The sequence below is a fragment of the Peromyscus californicus genome, unplaced genomic scaffold (assembly GCF_007827085.1).
Source record: "Peromyscus californicus insignis strain IS unplaced genomic scaffold, ASM782708v3 Scaffold_15__1_contigs__length_86483966, whole genome shotgun sequence".
NCBI lineage: Eukaryota > Metazoa > Chordata > Mammalia > Rodentia > Cricetidae > Peromyscus > Peromyscus californicus.
Genome location: NW_026294447.1, coordinates 61,562,813 through 61,583,310, shown reverse-complemented (window position 1 = coordinate 61,583,310; position 20,498 = coordinate 61,562,813). Strand labels below are relative to the sequence as shown.

At 54.7% G+C, this 20,498-nt stretch overlaps 1 protein-coding gene across 3 annotated transcripts in view; it reads right to left on the bottom strand.

The window, feature by feature from the left end:
- Nucleotides 1-18,789: 18,789 nt before the first annotated feature.
- The window catches only part of Kif26a (kinesin family member 26A), a 38,454-nt gene continuing 36,745 nt past the window's right edge, over nucleotides 18,790-20,498 (bottom strand). For all 3 annotated transcript variants that reach the window (XM_052739115.1, XM_052739116.1, XM_052739118.1), the window contains 2 exons: nucleotides 20,292-20,442; nucleotides 18,790-20,063 (listed from right to left, as the gene is read on the bottom strand). In XM_052739115.1, coding sequence (XP_052595075.1) covers nucleotides 19,882-20,063; nucleotides 20,292-20,442 — 333 coding nt within the window. In that variant the 3' untranslated portion in view covers nucleotides 18,790-19,881. The remainder of the gene's footprint in view (nucleotides 20,064-20,291; nucleotides 20,443-20,498) is intronic.

Sequence of the window (20,498 nt, the reverse complement as noted above, 5' to 3'; positions counted from 1 at the left end):
ATAGCCAATAAATTATTCAGTTTGCAAAATGCCATTATGTGTGAGTTTACTTAATTGAATAGAATAATTTATGGTAAAACCCAGGGAAAGGAAGATCGATGAGGAATGGCACAGAGGAATGATTGAGTGTCAGTGAGGCAATTTGATTTTTATCCCTCATTATAATAATGTTAAAGGGAAAACATCGGCTTGGGTCAGAATCAATATTTGCAGAGTGTCTGGACCATGAATTTTAACTGGAGGTGGCGAGGAGGTGGCTGGGCGCATCAATAATTAATGCTTTGTCTGCTGCCACAAATAACGCCTGGGTTTGGGTACAGATGCCCACTACCCACAGATTTGCTGGTGATCGTAAAAGGTAATTTAGGAATGAGTCTGTTGGTGATGCGTGTTCAACACGCCCAACATGATTCAGGACGTGGCTTCGTACAGGGTCCCCACAAATCACTGAGACAGATGAAGTGCAGCTCGGCTCCTTTCCAAAGTCTGTGTATCTGGGAGTCACGCAGCCCACCTTCTGTGCAGCCCAGGCTCCCAGCACTCTCACTGCACAGGCGACACTCCACTGTCCACCCCACGCCCCTTACCTCAAAGGGCAGTGGACAAGCAGCTCAGGGGACAGCAGGTTCCAGATACGAGACACACACAGCCACCCCCTGAGTGGAATCCTGGGCACATCAATTCTGCTTGTAAAATTCAGTCACCTCCCTGGTCATAGTGTATCCTTGGAGAATCAGAGCCCACAGGCTCTGCTGAAGGTGCCTTCTTGTCTGGTGCATTCTCCTAAGACATGCCCACCACTGGCAGGCATGCGTGCACACACCTACACGGAAGGCTGCTGACTCTGGTCCTGAAGGTCTGGGAAGCAGAGTGTCCAGGTTCCCTGAGAGTGCCTTGCTGAGCCCAAGTCCCCAGCTTCCTGAACCCTGGCATCAGAGGTATCCTGAAACCTCCAGGAAGCTCTTCCTGCCCACCGCGGTCAGCACTGGGAAACTGGGCTCTCTGAATGTAGACTTCATTCCTGGTGCAGCACAGCTGGAATCCCACGGACTCAGGAGGCTAGAGCTGGAGGGGTCTATGTTCAAGGCCATCACGGATAATTTAGTGTCAAAATAGTGAGGCTGGTGGCATGGTGTAGGACGGGCTCTTCCCATTATATCAGAAACTGAGGCAATAGGCACTTTCCCAGTTTACACTTGCAGGGTCTGAATTCTCTCAAGACCCTGTCTTTATTCTAATACCTTTTACATTGTGCTGTTGGGCCACAGGAAGAAATGTCCCACTGAAGGGGACATCTGATATACCATGATTTGGAAGAGGAAAAGGGTCATCTTATGCCCATGAAATAGGCCACCCACCTCATAAATACTCATGAAAATTCCCTTGAAACCCACCACACAGAACCCCCTGTATTATTACCAGTCATCCTTTGGTCTGTCCAGTTCAGTCTTTCCCTGGCGTGCATTAGTTAGTTTTCTTTGCTAAGTAAACTGTTCAGACTGTGTCTCTCAGCGGAATTCTTTCCTTCAAGAAGACAAAGGCCAAAGAGAAACCTTTGCCCAATAACAGAAGGCTGACTGGACGGTGGACAGGTAAGAGTACAGAAGACTGGAAGGAGGAGAGATGTCTGGACAGAGGCGCAGACGTCATGTGAGATTGAGCACCAGCCCTCAAAAGGCCAAAGACCACCCTTGTTCTTTCCAGGAAGAACGAAGATACCCAATGGATATTTATCAAACGAATGTGTGGGTACTGCTCCGTTGTGGAGCACATACTTTAGCACGCACAAGGTCTTGGGTTCAATCCTCAGCACCAAAGATGGAGGTGGGGAGAGAAAGGAGGGAAGGAAGAATTAGGGAATTGCAGCAACAGTCTCCACCCCTTGCGCCCACCACAGCCTCCTGATTGACAGCGGAGGCCCAGGCGCTGACAGTTTGTTTCTCCCAGGCTCTCTCAGCCTAGAAGGAAGCTGGAAGTGACTGTTCTGAAGTGCAGCCGCTGTCCTGTGGACTGACACATGCAGGAAGGTCCCTCACAGGGATGTCCCACCCACGCTGGGTTCTCAGCGGGGCACCTGTCAGCAGGGGTCAGGTGAGTGCCTGCTGAGGCAGGCAGGCGCTAATAAAAGCCACTGTCACCTGTCACAAAGGATGGAAACAAATAGAAAGGGCCAGAGGGAGCCAAGAGACAACAGAATGAGCTGGCCTGTTTCTAAAAGGAAATAAAATCTGCTAGAACAAGAACCTCTGGCCTGAGGCACCCTTGTGACCTGACCAAGGCCTACCCTGGCCTTGCCTCCTCTGCCTCCCTCTCTAGCCAGCTCCTTAACTGTCCATTCCCTCCTTTCCTTAAATTGGCCTCTCGCCTTGGTTAGCTCAGTCTCTCTAGGACCTACCCACTCTTGCCAACTTCCCTGCCTATAACCATCCTTTTAGTTTATCCCACCCACCCCGTGGAGGCCTTCCCGGCGAACAGTGTACAACTGACTCTTTGGGGAGACACAGTGTTGCAGAAAGCTATGTTCAAGCGTCCTTGCTAGAGAAGCTGTGTGCACACACTTCGTGGAGGACGAGAACCACACAGATTGCAAACTGCACCTGGCCTCCATACAGCCAGCCAGCCCTATGGCTACCATTCACACGATCTGACACATGAAGCCATGCAGCTTTTCCCGATGAAATCAGTTGTTAAGTGTGACGTGTAATCTACTGTTCAACTGCCCTCCCCCTGTGTAGATTTAATTCATTCAACAATAACTGCCAGTTATACAAGGCCAACCCCACAAACTTCAGCAACTTCTTTATGGGGCAGGATCAAGACGAACTATTCTGCACTATTTAGTGGCTCATGTTTGGCGACTGGCTCAACCAACCTCTGAAAGCTGAGCCACTGCATTCTGGCAGCATTAGGAGAAGTAGCCAGTTGGCTACTCTGTAGTACCTGCTTGCCACTGTAAGTGACTGGCTAGATGGATGGGATGGGTAGGTGAGTGGGTAGATGTATGGGTAGAGAAATAGATGCGAATAAGTACATATATAGATAGATGTGTGGGTGGGATGTGGGTAGATGGATGAATGGGTAGATGGGTAAAAGGACGGTAGATGAATAGTTTTGTGGATTGATGGGTGGGTGGGTGGCCTAATGGGCAGGTAGATGGCTGGATGGGTAGATGGGTAAAGGGATGGGAGATGGGTGGTTAGATGAATAAATGGAGGGGTGGGTAGATAGGTGGATGGGTGGAGGGACAGAGGATGAAACAAAGTCTCTCTCAGCACGAGACACTGCCTCCAAGTACGGAAGACGTCTCAGGCTAAGCAGGCCCTCTCGCAGGCCGCAGCCTCACACTTGACTGTTAAACCAGAACCACTGTAGCATCACAGGACCCACAGCCTCCTTCAGTCCTACACTGACTGGTATTCTACTGCTCCATCCCAACCTACCCCCCAACACACACACGGTCATCACCGTGGGACTGTGCTACCTCTGCCTGCCCCCAACACACACACGGTCATCACCGTGGGACTGTGCTACCTCTGCCTGCCCCCATCACACACACTGCCATCACCGTGGGACTGTGCTACCTCTGCCTGCCAACATCACACACGGTCATCACCGTGGGACTGTGCTACCTCTGCCTGCCCCCATCACACACACGGTCATCACCGTGGGACTGTGCTACCTCTGCCTGCCAACATCACACACGGTCATCACCGTGGGACTGTACTACCTCTGCCTGCCCCCATCACACACACGGTCATCACCGTGGGACTGTACTACCTCTGCCTGCCAACATCACACACGGTCATCACCGTGGGACTGTACTACCTCTGCCTGCCCCCAGCACACACATGGTCATCACCGTGGGACTGTGCTACCTCTGCCTGCCAACATCACACACAGTCATCACCGTGGGACTGTACTACCTCTGCCTGCCCCCATCACACACACGGTCATCACCGTGGGACTGTACTACCTCTGCCTGCCCCCAACACACACACGGTCATCACCGTGGGACTGTACTACCTCTGCCTGCCCCCATCACACACCGTCATCACCGTGGGACAGTACTACCTCTGCCTGCCCCCATCACACACACCGTCATCACCGTGGGACTGTACTACCTCTGCCTGCCCCCATCACACACACCGTCATCACCGTGGGACAGTACTACCTCTGGGATCAAAGTCTTCGATGCCTCCCTCAGCACCGCCTACTACTCAGCCATGCCAAGAAACCCCAGGAAATTCTGGCCTTTGGAGTCCACGATGTGCTAAGCATGCAGGGTCATTGTACCCAGCTGTCTGTGTCATACTCCAAGAGGCAGGGATGCCTTTTCCATTTTGTAGAAAAAATAACTTCCCAGCCAGGACAGGACCGAGGGCCCAGCCCACCGTTCACTCCAGTGCTGTGGGCCTGCTGCCAGAGGCCTGCCACCCAGGACCCATGGCACACTCCGTCCAGGACAGCAGTAAGACAGGCACCCACTCCAGGGCAGCCTGGCCTTGCTCCCACCTGAGGGCTCTTTGTTGTTCTGTGATGGCCAGAGCCAAAGCTCCGTCTCCCCTCCATCAGATTCGACCCTCTACCACCTACCCCTGATAAACGTCTGTCCTTGGCCAGAAGCCTCCCTGGCATAACTGATTTCTGGGCATATATTTGTTTCCTTAAAAGAAAAAAATGTCCTTGTGGAGCCAGCAACACGGCTCAGCAGGTAAAGTGCTGACGGCCAACCCTGCTGACCTGAGATCGATTCCCGGGACCCACACAGTGAAGGAGAGCAAATCCCCTCACGTTGTCCTTTGACGCTCACGTGTACGCAGGACCACACACATACACCAGAAGTAAATAAATAAAGCCTTTGTATATCCACAACAGGCCTAAGGCAGCCTCGCTGTGAACCCCAGGTGGGACTGCCAGACTGTTCGAGACTGGAAGCATTCGGAGCACACAAGCCAGGGATGACCAGAGGCGAACTGATATGGGTCACATGTGATGTCAAGATAAATCGACAATTGCGTCTTTGTGGGTGGAAAACTGGATTTTAAGCCAAGAGGAACCTTTGGACCCGTAGGAAGACACCCTACCACCCCAACCCACCTCCAGCCCACTGTCCCCCTCTCCCTGAGCACTGAATTCTTCCTGGACTTGCCCCTGAGCCTGGGGGTCCTGACTGAGGCAGTGGGGCTGGACATGTCAGCCCCAGAGATGAAGGTGAGGAGCCCTAGCCCTAGGGTAGGGCACATGAGTGACAAGCAGGTGAGATGTCTAGAGAGTCCAAGGGATGGAGGGCCAGGCACCCAGAAGCTTATGGAATCACAGTCCTGGGGTTCGGGGAGAAGGGAGCCATGATGCCTACAAAGGTAGTGTAGACAGAGAAGGGGCCTTGGAGCCAAACCAAAGGCCACCAAATGGACTGAAGAGTCAGGAAAAGGAACAAGGGCAGACGCTGAAGAAGGGCATCACCCTCCCCTGATGGCTGCAGAGGTCTCATCCTCGGAGATGAGCAGGGCAGTGCACTGCCTGGGTCCAGGGTACACTCCTGACATTGTGGGGGGTGGGGGCCGGCACCCCAGGGAGGCAGCACTCTCTCTGCTTCAAGCTCATTTGCAAGTCTAACTGCCCTGTGTAGCTCTGGCATTCACACCCCATATGTTAGCACCCAAAGCTGTGATGCTGACTGGGTGAACTGCTTCAGTGAATGCTCAGCTAAGGACGGACCCCTGCTTACAGCATAGGATGGAGGTGGTCTCAGCAGGGTGTCTCAGATGGGGCAAGGCTTGGGCACCAACCCACCCCAAGTGCCTCAGGCTAATGCTGGCCCAGCTCCAAGAGCTGCGGTGAGGACACAGAAAGACATAAGCAGCCAGGCCACTGGGCTGACCTCTCAGTGCTGATGAGTCTCACGGGCAGGAGCGGAGTCAGGGATAAACTGACCCAGAGTCCTTCTGTCTTCACCTTGCACAACTAGAGACACATGGGGCAGGGCCCCTGACCCTCACCTGACCTTGGAGTCATGATGATTACCCCAGTAGAGTGCCACAGGGGACCATGCCCCAGCTTCCTCACCCCAACAGGGGGCTTTCCAGGCAAGCCTGGCACTGTCTGTATTCACATGCATGTGCCCACGTGCACAGTAGTGCTCAAACAGATATCAGAGAGGCAGCTGACCCTGAGGATCCTGGCAGCGCCAGGCTGGCTAGGCCTCATAGCCAAAGGGCCCAGGCTTGCAGACCTGCCTTTCCTTTGGACCTTGGGCAGGCCCAGGCCTCTGGATCTCACTTTCCTGGACTATGAAGTAAGATGACTAATAGGAACCAGGTCTGAACAGAGAAGGACCCTGACTAAAGCCCAAGGTGATGGCAATGGAGAGCCACACAGGGTCACACAGGGCTTCCTGATCCCCACCAGGTCCTGCTGTAGGCGGGACACTGGGAGACAAGTTCAGAGAGTGTTCTGGTTTTGTTCCTATTGTTATGATAAAATCCTGTCCAAAAGCAACTTAAAGGAGAAGAAAGGTTTATTCACCTTACAATTCCAGGCACATGGCCGTCATTGAGGGGAAGTCAATACAAGTACACAAGCAGCGAGTTACATCACATCCATAGTCCCGGGCCTCGGGAAACAAACGTGCCTGCTGCCTACCGCCGCTCTTTTTTTTTTTTTTTTTTTTTTTTTTGGTTTTTCGAGACAGGGTTTCTCTGTGTAGCTTTGCGCCTTTCCTGGAACTCGCTTTGGAGACCAGGCTGGCCTCGAACTCACAGAGATCCGCCTGGCTCTGCCTCCCGAGTGCTGGGATTAAAGGCGTGCGCCACCACCGCCCGGCTCTACCGCCGCTCTTATCTAGAGCCCTCCTGTCCTATACAGTTCAGGACCCCTTTCCGACAAAATGGCACTGCCCACGTGGGCTGGCCCTTCATACATCAATTAATAATCAAGACAATCCCCCTGTGCTGGCTGGCTTTGTGTGTCAACTTGACCCAAGCTAGAGTCATCAGAGAGGAAGCAGCCTCCGCTGAGGAAATGTCTCCTTGAGATACAGCTGTAAGGCAGTTTCCTAATTGGAGGGCCCAGCCCATGGTGAGTGATGCCGTCCCTGGGCTGGTGGTCCTGGGTTCTACAAGAAGGTGGGCTGAGCAAGCCATGGGGAGCAAGCCAGTAAGCAGCACCCCTCCATGGTCTCTGCCTCTGGGATCCTGCCCTGTTTGAGTTCCTGTCCTGACTTCCTTCAGAGATGAACAGCAATGCTGAAGTGTAAGCCAAATAAACCCTTTCCTCCCCAGCTTGCTTTTTGGTCATGGTGTTTGGTCACAGCAACAGAAGCCCTAAGGCACCCCCATAGGCATGCCCACAGACCAAACCGATAGACAAATTGCTCACTTGAGTCTCTCTTCCCAGACGACAAGTTGACATTTAAAATTAACCGTAACCGTGGGTAAGCAGCCAGCCCAGGTCACACAGCCAGGGAGGCTGTGGCATCTTGCACTGTGCTCATCCGTGCTGCCCCATCCAGCCCAACTCACTAACACTCACTGTGTGCCGGGCCCCACGGAGCCCCTTCCTAAGCCTGGAGCCCTCATGGAATCCCCACTGATCAAGTGCAGCTATGTGTGTTCATCTCAGACGAACACACGGAGATGTGGCTTGTAGGAATGAGGACACAGACAGGCCAGAAAGTGAAACACACATGTGTTTCAAAAGTGCACCTGTGGGGACATGTGTTTCTGCTCCCGTGCCTGCCTGGATGTGCACCTGTGAACACCTGTGTGAACACGTGTGTGCTCTGTGCTCTCCTGCGTGTACACCTATGCATACCTGTGTGAACACGTGTGTGAACATGTATGCTCTGTGCTCTCCTGTGTGTGCACCTGTGCTTACCTGTGTGAACACGTGTGTGCTCTGTGCTCTCCTGCATGTGCACTGTACTTACGCATGTGCACGTGTGTGTTCTGTGCTCTCTTGCGTGTGCACTGTACTTACGCGTGTGCACACGTGTGTGCTCTGTGCTCTCTTGCGTGTGCGCTGTGCTTACCCGTGTGCACACAGACTGGTGAGTCTGGCCCCCTGGGAGTCATGCTCTCCCCGGCAGCCTCTTAGCCAGCACCCAGACTGACGCCTGCAGCCCTGAGATCAGCATCTTGGGAAATCACCAAACGCTGCGGCACAAGCCGCCAGGCAGGCCCTCTGGCACCCCTGTACTGGCTGAGCCTCGCCAGCAGGCTCCCACAGCCAGTGGAAAGGCCCTGGCCACACCCCAGGTCTAGTGGGTGAAGCCAAGTCTACCGTCCCCGGGACTGTCCCCTTGGCTCCTATCACACAGCTTCCAGCTCTGAAAACTGTCCTCCCCAGGCCCATCCACTGGAGAGCCTCCGTCCTGTGGAGACCTCCCGAGGCCCAGACGGTAACAGACAGGGCCTGATGGATGAACCCCATCCTCCCAGGGTGACCCCACAGCTGCCTCCCAATCCAGCTGCCCCAATCCCAACTCCCTAAGGTGGCCAGATTCATCTGTCTGTGTGCACATGCGTAAATACACACAGGTGCACACACAGGCGAGCCCAGAGCACACACGTGTTCACATAGGTGTGCACAGGTGCACACAGGAGAGCACGGAGCACACATGTGTTCACACCAGTATGCACAGGTGCACACACAGGCAGGCACAGAGCACACACATGCTCACACCGGTATGCACAGGTGCACACACAGGCAGGCACAGGGACAGAAGCATATGTCCACACAGGTGCTCTTTCTGGCCTACCTGGGGCCCGATTCCAACAAGCTACGTCACTGTGTGCTCTTCTGAAATGAGCCCACATAGTTTCCCTCCAAGGGCAAGAAAACTGCCAGTGAGAGGTGACCGGGTCCCCCAGGGCCTTGTCAGGAAGACTGGTGTGGATCGCTGCTTTCTGCCATCTGAGGTTGAATGGGCTGCCTTCCTGACTGCAAGCACACAGTAGGTCTCTGCTAGAGAGGCCATGGTAGGCAGAGGCTAGGTATTAGGGATAGGATAGAGAATCGTTTCCTGCTTCTCTCTCCCACAGAAGCTTCCAGACTCCAGGGTACATCCTCAGGCCGAGGCTAGCACCCCAACAGCATCCAAGCCTGAGGCAGAGCCTGGAACTTTCTGTCCTTGGGAATTCCCTGACTGTAGTGATATATTGTGTAACCTAATAAACTTGCCTGGGGATGGAGGACAGAGCCAGCCACTAGATTAGACATAGAGGCCAGGCAGTGGTGGTACACACCCTTAATCCTATCACTCTGGAGGCAGAGATCCATCTGGATCTCTGTGAGTTCAAGGCCACAACAGAAACAGAGTCAGGCAGTGGTGGCACACACCTTTAACCCCAGGAAGTGACATGGCTGGGCGGAGAAAGGTATATAAGGCATGAGGAAAGAGGAACTAAAGCAGCTCAGCTGAGATCCTTTCTGGGTGAGGACTCAGAGGCTTTCAGTCTGAGGAAACAGGATTGGCTGAGGAGTTGGCGAGCTGAGGTTAGCTGTGCTTTGCTCTGCTTCTCTGATCTTTCAGCGTTCACCCCCATGTCTGGCTCTGGGTATTTTTTTATTAAAAGGCCATCTTAGATGCGAGTATCACCTGGCCTCTCATTCCCAGTGCTTCTTGGAGAGTACTGGCAGAGCTAAGCCAGAGCAGCAGACTGTTTGCAGCCATGCCTGGAGAGCCACAAGAACACTGAGGTAAATGACCTGGAGAGGGGTCCTATCCTGACCCCAGACCCTTGGATCTACTGGGCTACGATGCCGACCCATAACTTGCAGAAGAGATCTGAAGCCCTGGAACATTTGGCTTTTTGGAAGCACAGTGTCTGGACCCAGATAGGCACCACAGGTGTTGGCTGTCCTTCTCCAAACAGCACAACATACTCCAAAAACCACAGACACCAGAGAAGTTGACATGAGCATCATTTCTCTCCTAGAGACTTAGAGCTGTCTCTAAGAGTGTGGAGGAACCGGACAGCACACCTCTTCTGTCCTGTGCTCAGGTGACAATATTTTCCTGGCTGCTGAAGGTGTGTCTGAGACCCAGGCTTTTGCCATAGGCTCTGCAGGTGTGTTGGCTGATCTTAGATCCAGCCCGAGGAAAGGCTGGCCCAGAAACAGTGAGGAGAGTGAGGCAGGGTAGAAGATCAGGAAAGTTACAGGAATGTGAGACTGTACCGACATTTCCCCCAAAGGTGCCGACTGAAGCCTCTCTCTACAGAGACAAGAATTCCACCACTGTTAATAACTGCTAGCTCCTCTCTCTCCTCCTAGCTGAAAACCTACAATTTTCTAGGAATCTCACCAGAAACCCCTTACAGTAAAAGGCATGTCCAAGCCCTCTTGTGCAGCCCTAACGGCTCCTGGTTTTACCTTCTCAGATAGCAATCACCCCGACACCCAAAGCCCCCCCAGAGCCACCTACAATCTTACTTATCAAAAAGAAAGCAAGGAGACAAAAATGTCCCCTAGCAGTCCTCTGAGGTGTAACTGGAGAGCCACCGAAACGGTAGATATGGTTAATGCTAAGACAATTATGACTCTCCCCTGAGGAGCCCATACCCACACTCGGTCTGATTTCCCCAAGCATCTCTTTCCTCTTACCCCTACGTTTAATATCTAAGTTTATGGATGTCTTTAGTAGCTGTGGGTCTTCCCTGAGAGGCCCACATCCATGCTCCTGTTCATTCTTTTCCCGAGCACCTCTCTTCTTTACTACAACCCCAAGGCTGCTTCATACTGGCTAGTCCTGTAATTCTCTTCAGCACTAAAACCACAAGTCCGTGTTCAGCCTGAGATGAGGTCCCTGAAAGGAAGCTCCTCAGGTTGATGAGGGTGACAGTGTGGAGCTGTGCCTCTGTCCCCTCACCACTGACAAGAGCATAGTCTCCCCACAGGCCCAAGTTACCCGGAGGGAGAAGCCATGACAGGCCCGGGGGAACTACAGACCCCTTCCATCTTCCTTGAAGCCGTGCAGGCAGCCAGCCAGCCATGCTGATAGCCAATAGGACTAAGATCTTCATAGAGCCCATGGACCTAGTCATGGAGGCTTCTGTGACCGCAAATATGCTCTGGCTGCGACAGTCACTGGGGTGCTGTATCCGGTCAAGTGTGAGCCCCAGGGGTGCCATGCCAGAGCCCTGAAGTATGTGGAGACAGGTGCACCACAAAGACCGCCTCCCACAAAAGGCGAGGCTGCACTCTGCCTCTAGGTGTTCCGCAGGAGGTGGCCGCTCGTATCTCACCAGCTCCAAAGTTGCCAGCCCAACACAGCCTACCCACCTTCACCTCCACCAGGCTCAGGTTCAGGAACCAAATCCCAGGCAGTTCCTTCTAGGAGGCTCTCGGTTCAGCCTTCATTACTTCTGCAACCATGTCTGAGGAAACCGAATCTCTGAGAGATGACCCACCCGAAACTCAAGGCTTGACCTGGGAAAGATGCAGAGATAAGGGAGCAAAGGGGGAAACTCCCTGGGGAGCCACGTTCTCTGTACGCAGGCGTGGATAGCAGAGGCCGGCACAGGCTGGAGGCAGCCATGCATGCTACAGGAGAAACTGTTCCCAGGAGAGCCACTCTACATCCACCCTTTCTATAGACAGAGGGGGCTAGAACATTGGTTCTCAACCTGTGGGCCACAGCCCCCAAGGACCAACGGAAAACCCAGATATTTACATTGCAATTCATTGCAGTAGCAGAATTACAGGTATGAAGTAGCAATGAAAATAATTGTATGGTTGGGGGTCACCACAACATGAGGAACTGTGTTAGAGGGCCACAGCACTGGGAAGGCTGAGAACCACGGGGCTAGGTGAAGAAGCCTGGGGCAGGTGACAGAGCTGGCACTGGCTCACAGAGCTGACCTCCCTGGTGTGTTGGCTATCTCGGAAGCACAGACGAGCCTCCCTACAGAACACTGTCAGCTCCTGCCGTCTCCCTGGGCCCCTAGGCTCCCTGTGTGGTCCTGAGACTCACTCCTTCATCTCCCCCGATGCCAGCCCAGAGCCAGGCTCGCACAGGCTGGACGGGGTGAGAACTCCCTGAATCCAAGTGTCAGGCTCCCGGGAAAAGTGCAAAAGGCCAGTATCTTCCTGCCTCAGCCTGGGATTAGATGGAAGCCCTGCCCAGGACTGTTCTGGGAGACACTGGGGTGAACGGTGGAGGGACGGGTTAGGCAGTCAAGCCGTAGTTCATGCCAGCTCGTCACAGTTCTCAGTGGAGCCCCTTCACCTCATAAAGATGTCCAGAGCTGGCACCAGCATAGCCAGGACCACAAATCAGTGAAGGCAGGAGCTGAGCGCCTCTGCCAGGCGGACCAGCTCTGAGACAGTCACGAGGCCACAAGAAATACAGCTCGTCATCCTCGGTGTAGAGGGAAGGAGAAATTTACTCCAACCACAGCCCTGTGTGTGATGTTGAGGACAACTCGGCTGCAGCCTGGAGCCGTTTCTTCTACAGGAAGGGAAATTAAGGCACTGGGTGGGGAGAGCCGCCAAGGACCCACAGGCCAGTGGCTGTCCTAGGCCCCACACCTAAAATCCTCAGGATTCCCTCTCTGGTCCCCATCAGCACAATGATGGGTCCCTGTGGGCTAAGGCGTTTTTCTTTCTTCCACTAACCAACCTCTTCTCCATAGCTGTGAAGGCAGGCCCCTCAGTGGGAGGAGCTGCTTTCCTGCTTCGGAAGGGCAAGGGCAAGTGGCAGCCTCGCTGGGAAGTGAGGACGGCCTGGCCACCTGCCCACCTCAGGCCTCCCGCCAGCCCAGCCTTCAGGATGCTCTAGGAAACGGCCTGGCCAACACCCGCTGATGGCAGGTGGCATCAGCAAGCCAACCACTGGCAAGAGGCCCGGCTCCCCAGGGCAGCGCACCCATTGTGGCCTGCCTCCCAGGGTGACAATGACGGCAGTGGGCAGGCGGCTACAGGGTGACTTCACCTGGAACCGCCCTGTGGGTTCTCAGGGACGTCACTGCTCTTTCTCTCAGCCCCAGGGACAGGCTGGGCTGTCCGGGCCACACTAGTAATTAAAGTGGCATCACCTTGCCCCAGAGACCAGCAGTCACCTCCCACCCCACCCCTCCTCCAACTCTGGGCCACTGAGTTCATCGTGAAGACCAAGCCTGGGACTGGGCTGCAGCCAAGAACGGCCCAGTCAAGTCTTGGACAATTCCTAGGACTCATCGGTGCGTAAACATCCCAGGGCTGGTCTGAGGCCTGGGGAGGGGTCCTGCTTTTCACCCATGGTCTCTATCCCTAGAAACTCTCCTTTCCAAGGAACCCAGACAAGAGGGACAAGGAGGGCCTACACCCAATGTCATGCCTACCTGGGTCCTCTGAGAACTTAGCTGCCCCTAGGGTCCTCATATGCCCTCAGATCTGTCATTCCTGTGGGTCCAGGGTATGATACGGAAGCCTGTAAGGATGCTGCGGGGCAGCTGGAGCTGAGGGCGTCCACCCCCAAATAAGCATGTTGAAGTCGGGATGGCCAGCGAAGTCTCAGAGCCCAGGCACGGGATGACCTCTGGGCGGCCAGCAGTGGCCCCAGTGCAACAGTCTGGGACCGAGAAATTGTACCAACTGGTTGCAAGGGCTTACGGCACCACAGCTGGGTTTCAGCTACAGATTAAGAGGTTGGACAGAACCCACAGCAGAAAGCAAACAGCTGCAAGTCCAGATTGATGTCAACAAAGAGTTGACTAAAGAGGACACACCTTCCCAGAATCCCGAACTATCCATGTGAGGGCTCCACCCTCCCAGAGGTGCAGAATTGTTGCCCTACTGTGCCATCCTTGGTGGAATGTTGGGCCGGAAGAGGAAACTGAGGCAATGAACACAAAGGCCATGTCACTGTCATTCATGGTTCAAAGGCTGCAGCAAGCATTACCATAATGGGGGACAGAATATCAGGGAAGCGATGTGGGGCATGGGGGTGCTGTGTCACCCTCAGCATTGTGCCTAAACATAAATTAATGTTAAAGATGGTTCTATCTAGCTGGGTGTGGAGGTATACAACTGGAGGTTCATGAGTTCAAAGCCAGCCTGAGCTCATCTTAAAAAGTAAATAAAATATAAAAAATAAAAACAGGATGTGGTGATTTTTATTATACCTGTAATCCCAGTACTTAGGAGGTGGAGGCAGGAGGATCAGGGATTCAAGGTCATTCTCTGCTACATAGTGAATTTAAGGCAATCCTGAGCTACTTAAGACTTTGCCTTTAAAAAAAAATCAATAAAGTGGGGGTTGGAAAGATGACCCCATGGTAGAAACACTGGCTTCTCTTCCAGAGGACCCAGAACTGTGTGTAACTCTAGTCTAGAGGAACTGGATGCCCTTTTCTGTGGGCACTGCAAGCGTGTGGTACAGACACAGGCAGGCAGAACACCCATACACATAAAAAATAAATTTAAAACACAATAAAATAAGTAAGGAAAACTTAAAAAGACAATTCAGAAACAAATACAATACAGAGCAGGGCTAAGCTGCTGTCTCTAAAGCTGGGGATTGAACCTGGGCCTCACATGCACTCAGAAGCCCCACTGAGCTCCTCCGGAGCCCCCCCTTCACTTCAATTTTAATTTTATATTATGTGGGTGGGTATTTTGCCTGGGTTTACGTCTGTACACCACGTGTGGGCCTGATGCCAGGCCTCGAGAGGGCATGGGCTCCCTGGAAATCCAACCTGGGTCCTCTGGAAGAGCAATCAGGGCTCTTAACCTCTCAGCCCACTCTCTAAGCCCGTCTTTTTACTTTTTAAATTTTGGGACGGGGTCTTACTCTGTAGTCTAGGTGGGATTTGAATGCCAGAGCCTCTTACCTCTGTCTCCCCAGTACCTGGGATGGCAGGCCTGCACTTCACCACATCTAAAGGCTGTGGGGGACACTTCAAAGGCCTTGGTAAGGAAGGCACCTGAAGAGGACCCTTGGGCTGCCCAGGGCAGAGCACTGTCCTGGAGAGAAGGGCCAGGGAGGCCCTGAACTCTCCTGCGTCTCCTGGAGGCCTCAGCCCTGAGACAACAGATGTTCTCTGCTCAGCTCCTGCGCATGGCCTCCCTGGACTCTGCAGAAGGGGAAGCCCTCTCTCTGACCTACCCTCATCTGAAGGACTGACAGACTCTGGGGCTGGGCCTCACTGTCCCTCAGTGTCCATCTCAAACTTGAGAATTTCTAAGGCCACCAGTCTGGGGTTCTGAGAGGGTCCCAGCACTGGGTAGCTCTTGGCTCCCGACCAAGACCCCACCATACCTCATCCCACCTCCACCCTACAGGAAAGCTGGCCTCTTGGCAGCTCAGGGAATTCCTTCCCAGCCCCTCCCAGCCTCCAGGGCTTCCTGTGTGGAAACAGCCTGGATCCTGCCTTGTTAAACACAATATCAGGAGGGAGAGATCTCCATGTGAGCTTCCTGTTTGCTGGGAGCAGATCCCAGGGCCTGGTCCCAGTGCTCCTGGCCCAGGAGGGGAGCAGCCAAGCGGGGGTAGGGGGGGGTGTTGGGGGGAGGCGGGGGGTGGGGGTGGGGGGGTGTCTTAACCCAGTTCAGGGCTGTGGGGTTTCTTCTAGAAAGCTCTGGCTATGGCACAGGGCCTTGTGGTTCCCCTAGGACCATGAGGTAGACTCCCTAAAGCTGGGGCCCCTTCCAGAGAGCTCAGAGTACTGTGAGCCCAAGGCAGCCAGGGCTGGCACTAGTGAGATCCCAAAGGGTCTGGCAACATGACAATGTACATGTAACTGTGACATGGGCAAAGGGAGGGACACGGTATTGGAGACAAGTGGAAACTGGCAGAGCCTGCCCTCCCCGCCACAGACCCCACTAGCGCACAGGGGCAAACCTTGGCTGTTTACTTAAGCCCTGTCACCCACAGATCCTGGCCACGGGGCCTCACGGTGCTTCCCAAGGGCAGGTAAGTTTAGGAAAGGCCCCTGGCCATCAAGCTGGGCCCTGCTGGGGCTGACTGACCCAAAGACAGGTGAGAAAGGAGCAGGCAGGCAGGGAGGGAAGACCCAAAGCACCTGCCACCCAGATCCCTGCCAACCAGGCTGGAGGCCTCTGCCGCCGTGCCCTCTGTCACCAACACCTGCCACCCTCCTCCCTGACGGCCAACGGTGTCACCAGTCCACCCTGTGTCCCCTTCCCTTGACCGCTGCTGTGGGTCACTTCTGACCTCTGTGATTGTGACCACAGGGGATGCTCACAGGAACCTCTGAGAGCCAAGTACTCCAGGATCCTTCGGTCCTAGAAAGCGCCATGGAGCCTACTCCCTGCCTCTCTACCTCACAGCAGGGCTCTGGGGTAAATATCCCTGTAGCTCCTTCTCCCTGCCCAACCCGGTTCTTGGAGAAAGGGTCCGACACACAAACATGGATGGTAGCCTCTGGAGGCAGCAGGCCTGGCCCTACACAGAGAGTTAACACCACGGTATCTCTCCAGGGGTGCAACCACGCTGCTTAGTCACTGTCCTGCCTACTTCTGTCTCCGGCCTCTTCTGAGTCCCCTACTGTGCCCTGGAAGCCCCTTGCCCCTCCTACCCACTGGGCCTTCTGTGCCAGGGTGGAGTGGTTAGGGCGAGCAGACAGGCCCCAACTTGTAGCCTGAGTCAGGCGGGCACCTTGCCTTGGGGAAGCATGTGGCCAGGTGCCAGGCCAGCTTCTGAGCCTGTGGGAGCTGATGCCTGAGCTGCCACAAGCCTGTACCCCCACATGGCCCAGGCAGGTGCCCCAGCTTCTCTGGCTTCAGGTCCCTGCTGACTACTCTGGTCTGCAATGCAGCCCTATTCCAGGCTTCCGTGCGCTGCATGCTCTCAGAAATGCTCCTTTCAGGATCTCAATCTGCCCTCATCTGAGAGATGGGAATAGGGGCTTGAGTGGCCCCTTGCCCTGGGCCTCAGTTTTCTGTCCCTAAGGAGGATATACACAGACCCATTACAGGAGGCATGGGGCAGACTGCCATCGGCTCAGATTCCACTACAGAGCTGGGTTCTGGGTGACTGCTGTGTTCCCATCCATAAAATGGGCGTAGTGGGACTCACATTGCTCCCCACGGGATTCCCAGCCCTTAATAACAGGGCTGAGGGCTTTGATGTCCCAGATGAAAGGCCACACAAGGCTCCCAGGCTGGTCTCAGGACAGTGAGTTCCTTATCCAGAAAAGCAAGTGCTCCTCCAGCCTGGACTGTGGGCAGCAGGCTTTACCTAGGAGACCGTCGATGTTTGGGCTTTGCCTATAGAGGAATCTGGCAAGGACAAGCTTGGGGCTCAAGGCTGGGGGATGCCTCCCTCTGTGGAGGAGGTTCTGGCCCACGCCTGTGATGGACAGATGGAAGTGTAGCTGAGGTGTTCCAGTGGCTACCCACCCTCACACAGTCCAGATTGCACAATCATGATGGGAGGCAGAGCCCATACCAGGGACCTGCGGGAGGCCTTTCCCAGCATCTGTGTGGGCCCTGCTTGGATGCTATGTTGCCCTGTTCTGGCAGACAGCACCTCCATGCAGAGCACATGGGCACCGGGCTGCAAGAGATAAAGTGAGCTTCTTGCCTCTCCCGTGAGAATCTCCTCTATCCCCAAATTCAACATACCCTGTGCAACACAGCCCTCCAGATCCAAGGACAAAATGCCTTGGATAACACAGGGCTGACTGAAAACAGCTTCCTCCCGAGTCTGTGTGCTGCTGGCCTCAGAACAGAGTAAGAGACATGGCATGGGCAGAACATCTTCCCGACTGGCCTGTGATCCCCAGCCCCACACACCTGCTGCAGCAGAGGAAGCAGGCAGTCCCAGGACAGCCCAGAGGCCTGACCCACAGTGGCCAGAGAACAGTGTTAGAACAACTGTTAGGGTTTCTGCAAACGGTGGAGCGCTCTCCGCCCAGAGCCTGCTTCTACCCCAGCCAGGGCGTCTGTGAGGAGACTCGTTCCTTTGTTCATTCATTTACTTTCTTCAGCAAGGGCCCCCCAGGGCTCACTGGGGCCCAGCCCTGTGCCATGCAGAAGTGTGATGATGACTCAGACCCTACCCCACCCAAGGGCCCCACTGAGGCTAGGAGATAGATATACAGAGACCACACAAGGTGTGACTTGCCACCAAGGAGGGGCCCTGGAAGCAGGGCCACCACGGAGAGGCCCCCACCAACACTGCCAGAGGCCAGAGAAGGGGGCATCCCCAGCACAGGGGGCTGCTGGGAGGGGCAGGAGTAATGAAAAGCAGAGCATCCCAGGGCTCGCAGGGTGGTGGGAGCCTGCAAGAGGACTGGGCACAGGGACAAACCACAGGAGACAGCCAATTAATGCAGTAGGTAACACGGAGTGTGAGACCACAGAGGGGACCCAGGCTAGACCGCCCTATCACAGGAGGAGCTAGCCCTGCTGGACAAGGGCTCCCAGGCTCAGCCCCTGAAAGACAAGCCGAGAACAGAGGAAAGGAACCAGAGCTTTTCTGGAGCTGTTCCCGAGTTGCGGTTTTGTCGTTTTGATTTCTCCAAATAAGACCCTCCGTGGGGAGGAGCTAGCAGCCACCACAAAAGGCTGCTTCCCTCCAGCCTGGCCCCCAAGGCTGGCTCCCAGCTTCACCCTTAGGTCTTGGGGCTTAAAGAAGAAGTATGGGTTTGAACTCAGGCTGCGGCTAGCCACCTGTTCGGCTTCATGGCAGCTCAGACAGAAACAGTGGGCAAAGCGCAAGTCCCCAGCACGGCTCCCTAAAATCCTCAGGTCCCGCGGTTGCTTCCCTCCGCCCCGCGGTCTTCTCAGCCCCACACCAGGGGCCAAGGGCTCAGGGGCACCCAGTGAACTCAGAGCCACACGAACAATCAACACATCTTTTATTCACAAATAAAAACTGTCGCAAGATGTTATCTACACATTTGTACAAAGGTCTGGACGCCTATAAAATACACAACGGTCAGGAGGCACGAACCTGCGTGCGGGCCACATCACAGGCTGGCAGGCTCACCCCCTCATCTGCATCTGAAAAGAATCACCTCCCACAGACCCCCCCCCCAACACTGCCCTCAGTGTACCCCAGAAAAAGCCTGCCCCGACAGCTGCCAAGAGCCCCCGACCTAGGAATACCTGTAGAAAACCATAAAAACTTAGACAATTTGTCTTCAAATTCCCACTGCAAATTCTGTTTTTAGGCAAAATGATACAAAAATATGAAGCTAACAGAACTTTTACAAAAACTCACACCCCGTCTTTGTTGGCGGCGGCTTGCTTCATTGTGTTTTTGTTTTTTTGCTTGTGGTTTTGGTAAGAATTCCTGCCGTGGAAGAAAGCATCGTGTGCTCATGGCCCAGCCCTCGCTTGTGGCCTCTGGTGTCCTCAGAATAGAATGGGGCCCTCAAGGAAAGGAGGGGACTCAGGCTAGCTGTCCGCACCCAGAGGACACCACTGCTGTGGACTGGCAGAGACCACTCATGTGGGCTGTTGAGGGAAAGCTGCTGGAGAAGAGAATGAACCCAATCCTAAAGGAGAGCTGGCCCGAACAAGCCCGCCCTGCTACACAAGACTGCTTAGCGGTAAGGAAGGCAAAAATCAGAAACAAACTGGCTTTAGCTTGGCCTGGGTGGCCGCAGCCACCCAGGCTGAGACTGTCTGCTGGTGTCTGGGTCCTGTCTTGAGTCCATAGCACCAAATTAGAAAAGAAGAAAAGGCCTACTCAAGGTTAAAGGCACTTGCGTGGCTGTCTGGGTGGTGACAGTCTTTCCATCCCCGTGCTCTCTCTGTCCAGTGGCTGGCCCTCCCCTCCCCCACTCTCTGTCTCCTCTCTGAGACCCCCACATCCTGCACAGACCCTGTGTCTTCAACCCTCCAACCCCCTCCACATCCTCATTCCATCCCACATCCTATCCTTGCACCCCTGCCCTGCAGGCCCCCACCTATGACCTGTGCTCAGCCTCAAACATCCACCTCCTGCGGCCCAGGTACAGCAGCGGTGGCAGCCACACCAATGTCAAAGCAGGTGACCATCATGACGTGGGCCTTGCACAGGTTAACGCACTGCTCCAGGGCAGCTGTGGCTTGCTCCAGGGCCGCCAGATACTCAGCTGATTCCGGCTCCAGCTCTGGGTCCACCTCGACTGGAGAGAGACGAGACAGGGTCAGGGCAGAAGCCAGGACAGCAGCCAAGCTCCTCAAGTCCCCCAAGGAAAAGTGTCAGCTCGGTGGATCCTCGCCCCCCTTCCGCCACCTACTGTATGGGAACAGCTGAGGGCAGAGAAGGGAGAGACTAGGGCGTAGGGTCTGGGCTCCTGCACCCGCTGGGTCTCTATCTCAGTGTCCGGCCACAGAGGGAGCGGGGCACTCACACTGCTCCAGCCAGCGCCCAGGCTCCACCATCAGCCGGCCCTGGGTCTCAGCCAGCTCCTCACAGAGGTGGTCACGTTTGGCCTGCACTTCCTGCAGCCGCTGCTGCCTGCGCTCTGCTAGCCGCAGCTTGGAGCTGATGCAGACCGGGCCCTGTTGGCAAGGGACAGGTAGAGTAGGCTCAGGTATAGATGGCAGGGACTCTCTCC